The 5,286-nt window shown below is 35.1% G+C and overlaps 1 protein-coding gene across 1 annotated transcript; it reads right to left on the reverse strand.

The window, feature by feature from the left end:
* Positions 1-1,055: 1,055 nt before the first annotated feature.
* On the reverse strand, positions 1,056-3,026 carry LOC116169575 (zinc finger protein 525-like). The gene is made up of 2 exons (XM_031485700.1): positions 2,648-3,026; positions 1,056-2,482 (listed from the first exon to the last, which is right to left on the reverse strand). The coding sequence occupies exon 2, from the start codon at positions 2,304-2,306 to the stop codon at positions 1,263-1,265; it is 1,044 nt and encodes a 347-aa protein (XP_031341560.1). The 5' UTR covers positions 2,307-2,482; positions 2,648-3,026; the 3' UTR covers positions 1,056-1,262.
* Positions 3,027-5,286: the final 2,260 nt, after the last annotated feature.

A 5,286-nucleotide genomic window follows, 5' to 3' on the forward strand; every position in this document is an offset into this window, starting at 1 on the left:
ATAGCACATTCCATGGCATCACAGATTATTGAATTTTTCCAATTTTCCGTTTTTATTATGCAAAAAATTGAAAAACTAATACGGTTACTTGACATAAAAAAAATTTTTCTACAAAAAACCTTAATACATTTTGCTGTAAAATAATTTGGGGAGCCAATAATCGCATGTTATGAATTTTACATTGAAATCCCTGATGCGTTACGCAAGTCACCTGTATATGTAACTATGTGAACAGATCCCGCTTAAATTTGAAATCGAGTGGCACGTGGTCAAACATCTAAAGCAGGACCCCGATTACGTTTTGTTGTAAACAACGCTATGACCTGAAGTCCTTCAATTCAATTCAATATCTATGCCTGAAGTAAAAATGGGAAGGAACTTAAAATAAAACAGTGAAATTGTGAAGTTTGTTTAATAATGAATATTATTATTAAGATTGTGAAATAACGTTGGAAATTGTAGTTTACCGAATAAAAACAGAAATAGGCTGGGAAAAAAAGAACAAACCAAGAAAAAAACCAGCCAAAAAATTAATATTAAATTGTGTAGCAAAATTGTTTGTAATGATCGTGTGAATGCATAACATAAAATAATAACAGTACAACAAAATATGTAACATGTAGGCCTTGAGAAGTGACATATAGCTTAAAAACAAGTTTTGGGAACAATGGGTCAGGTAAATAGGTACCAAGATTCTGAGAAAGGGTGAAATACACCATACCTCTATGAAATAGAAGAGTCCTATTAATTTGTGGTCAGCATACCGAATCATCCTACGAATAGTACAGCTGTTTTAAAGCATAACACGCAAGGGAAAGTCGGTGAGTTGTAAAGTTGTACAAGTGCGCTAGAGATTGAATAATAACTTGTAATCTTTATTTAGAATTAAAAAGTTCCTTGTTCACTTTAAAATTAGTACTTAAAAACTTGCTGCCCCTGCTGGAATAATGCAGTGTTTACAAACCGCTGCCACATATACTTACCATTTGTAAATTACGCCAGCGTTTGAAAGATGTACTGATATATTCGGGTCGCTACAATATTAAACAACGAAATATGTTCCAATTTATGTTTATTTTTTAAATCTTTGTTAACAATATATTATGTATATTTTAAATGTATGTATTATTTATATGCTATGTGTTTTGTGGTCTCGTGTCTTAATGAGTGATTGATTAGTAGTTGCGTAGTCACAGTGCGCACATTTTAAATCCTTGGCAACTGATGATTTTTTTTAACTGACTTTGTAATTGGTTACAAAATCACACTGTCGAATTTGTCATTGGTTGCATAATCCCTTGTGCACAGTTAACATCCTTGACAGTCTTGTGTCTTGACAGATGTGTTTTAAAGTATGATTTACAATTGGTTGCATATTTACACTGTGCACATTTGAGTTCCTTGACAATCTTGTGTCTTGACAGATGATTTTTAAAGTGTGTTTTATAATTGGTTGCATATTCACACTGTGCACATTTCATATCCTTGACAGTCTTGTGTGATAACAGATGTGTTTTAAAGCTCGATTGACTATTAGTTGAATAATCACACTGCGCACATTTTAAATTCTTGGCAGGTTCATGTGTTAACAGATGTCTTTTAAAGATTGATTTGTTATGGGTTGCATAATCACACTGTGCACATTTGATATCCTTGACAGTCTTGTGTCTTAACAGATGTCTTTTAAAGTAATTTTTACAATTGGTTGCATAATTACACTGTGCACATTTGAATTCCTTGACAATCTTGTGTATTGACAGATGATTTTTCAAGTTTGTTTTAAGATTGGTTGCATAATCACACTGTGCACATTTGATATCCTTGACATTCTTGTGTGTTAACAAATGTCTTTTAAAGATTGATTTATGATTAGTTGCATAATTACACTGTGCGCATTTTAAATCCTTATCAGTTTTATGTGTTAACATATGTCTCCGAAGACTTTGTTTATCATTAGTTGCATAGTTACAATGAAAACATTGCATATCCTTAGTAATCTTATGTCTTCTTAAATGTACTATCAAATTGGCTTTATATTTACTTGCAAAATCACACTGCACACAATTAAAATTTGAAAAAATTCCCAGTCCCAGTCGCCCACCATATGATAAATCCTTAGAATGTTCAATTACTAATTCATTTTCTTGCTGAATCTTATTTTCATTAGAATAACCCTGATTAATCGTACTTTCATTTACTTCACGCTTGATTGTTACGGAGATGTCATTGCTAAGTAAAACTTTGGCATCCAGAGAAGCAAATATTTCTTCTTCTTGTTTGGTTTCAACTTTTACAATCGCTGACATTATAACACAAGAAGCGGTTAAACAACCGTGAACAGGTCCTTCTAGAAAACCAAAATGTGGATTGGTGGAAAATGTAACTGGGCGACGTTCCGAAACGATGTTTGGCGAAAAACGTTTCCCGAAACAGCGTCTTTGGTTATTTAATCCGACAAAGGCGACTTATGAACAACCTGTAACTGTTAATTCAATTTGCATTAGGGAGTATGAATAGGTGAAATTTGAGGTTAAGTAACGGGCAATCAAAAATTGAGTGGCATTCCAGTCGCCTTTGGGTTTGGAATCCAAAGGTGACTCGAAAGTAACTAATTTTCGTATCTCGGCGCATCTTGCAGCATACACACCTGTCCAGTTTTCTTTTTTTGCTTCTTATTAAAAAAACCAATGTCATTTCAGGATGCAGACGTCAGAACCACTAGCTTTTTCAGGTTAAAGCTGTTTTTTAGCGATGCAGCGGTTTAAAGCGTTGTTAAACCCATGGCCTAATATACTCTTTTTAGTCCATGGTTAAACCAGAGCATTCTCGCGGAAAGTCACTATGACGTCATGAATGCAGCGTTTGGTTGGGACGGCGATTTGAAACTTGTCTGCCTCTGCGCATTAGAAATTTAACGACCCCAGAAGAATGTAAAAAACACCCTCGTCTTTTAACAAATCAACCACGTTGCCAGAATGAGATTCATACAGCGGTATTTATTTACAAAGTTGGTCGAATCGAATCGGCGCATTCGGCGACTGCCAAATTTATGACGTCACGAATGAAAACGCAACGGTTGGTAGCGGTGGGCCACCCACGGCCCGCCGTTAAGTTTTGTCCGGCCCGCTAACATATTATAATTCAGTGTTAATACTTCATACGGCCCGTCAAATTATATTAAAAATTCGGATTAATTAATTATGATTATGTTACACCGCAGCATGTAGTGGACGTAATCCGAAGCTTCCAAGACGTTTGAAAGCCTCTTTGAAGAAGCATTTCATTTTTCACAGATATCGCCAGGTATTTTCCAGAATTTTCGTCCCGATATATACCGGGTGGGGCAATAAAACGACACGTGTTTTGGGATTCAGCAACATTTTTAAACCACATATTGCAACAAATACACCAAAAAATTTCTTTAAACATACTTTTTATTTGGATTTTCAACTTTGGCCCGTGGCGCATATGAAAAATTTTATTTTGGCCCCTTGGAAAAAAAGGTTGCCCATGCCTGTGCTAGACGAACCCGCTGCATCGCCGTAAAACAGGTTTACAATGAACGTATAGGTTAATATTTGAATATTTCATAAACCGTAAGTGTTTGTTTACAATGAACGTATGTATACATAAATATATATTTCATAAACCGCTACTCGTACATATTCGTATCGTTTCCGTAAATTACTTCGCTGTTTACAATAAACCGTATGTAACTTTGAACATTTTCAACTTTTGTGACTATGCGCAATACTTACGTATAGGTACGTACGTAAAAATTACGTTCATTATAAACACCTTCGTATGTTTCTCTTCAAATTTGCGAAGTTTTTAGTGTGCGTTTACAATGAACGTATACGTAAATATTTCATAAAACGTAAAGCCGGATTTATAGTTCCGTAGCCGTAAGAACGTAAGAACGGAACCTTAAAATCTTACGTTCACGAAAATTATACGATTTATAGTTACCGTAGTGGTAAGAGATGAGCTTGCGTATTTATCTGCCATTGTATGTCATCTGTCAGTAAGAGTAACGTGCATTTCAAAATAATAATAACCAACAAAGTGTCAATAATTATTGTAAATAAACGAAACGAACGTCAGGATAAACTCAACTGTTTGAATTATCCGAGTACTGCCGACGACAAACGCGTTAGCACGATTTACCGTAAGAAATAAGATTTGGGCATTTCCTACGTACCGTAACCGTTCTAACGCAACGTTAACGGGAACTATAAATGTTCACGCGCAACAAGTAGGGTTTAATTCCAAACGTTACGGTACGGTGTTGCGGGTACGGAACTATAAATTCAGCTTTACTCGTACATATCCGTATCGTTTCCGTAAATTTACTTCGCTGTTTACAATAAACCAAAAAAAAAAACCTCAAATTTATACCTGTGAAACGATATACTTTCGTGTGTTTTTTGACTATTACTTCCATGCACTACAATGTACCATTGTCCAATAATGTGTTTAATCGCACATTTCGAGACTTAAGGATCGCATAATCACGAAAATGAAAAATTAAACAAACTTTGGCTCCGAAAATATGGCCGCCCCAGGCTTCAACGCGTAGCATTGCCCTTGATAGGATATTATCAGTCCCCTTTCTTTCATAGTCTAAGGTAAATGTAACCTACCTGCATATATATACTCTTATATATACATGCCTACCTGTTATAGATGGGTTACAACAACTCTACTCGAGTAAACACCTCACTATTTTCGAACCTTCGCAGTTGTAGAGTACAGTTATAAACCTCAGATTTTCGAACGGTTTGGGGCAAAGGTTTAACTAGAACTCTGTATTTTCGAACGTACCCCTATAGTACGCACGTAAAAATTACGTTCATTATAAACACCTTCATACGATATGTTTCTATACAGTTCAAATTTGGGAAATTGATAAGTTTTGTGTATTTCTTACGTATACGTTCATTGTAAACAAGCACTAACCTGGTGTTTTTGTTACCTATAACTGACGAGCTTGGTACTGTACTTAGATTAATTAATGTGATCTTGAAGGTTTTTAAAAATATATTGATTTCGTTTCCAATCTATTTTCTATTTTTCCCAAAATGTATATTGAAAGTATCAACTGACATGCGTAAAAAATTCAAAAAATCTTGTCGAATCATTCCGAAGGTCAAGACTCATGACTGTGAATTCCAACTGTTTTCTCCATCCAAATAGCAATGCAAACGAACTGCCCTTGATGGAGGCATGTAACACTGTAATTTAACGCTCATTAATGTACACATGCCAACATGGTCTAAGATGCCA

The sequence above is a fragment of the Photinus pyralis genome, unplaced genomic scaffold (assembly GCF_008802855.1).
Source record: "Photinus pyralis isolate 1611_PpyrPB1 unplaced genomic scaffold, Ppyr1.3 Ppyr1.4_LG4, whole genome shotgun sequence".
NCBI classification, from domain to species: domain Eukaryota; kingdom Metazoa; phylum Arthropoda; class Insecta; order Coleoptera; family Lampyridae; genus Photinus; species Photinus pyralis.

Excerpts from the sequence above, each read along its gene's own strand:
- LOC116169575 (XM_031485700.1), bottom strand. The coding sequence starts at position 2,306 with ATGTCAGCGATTGTAAAAGTTGAAACCAAACAAGAAGAAGAAATATTT.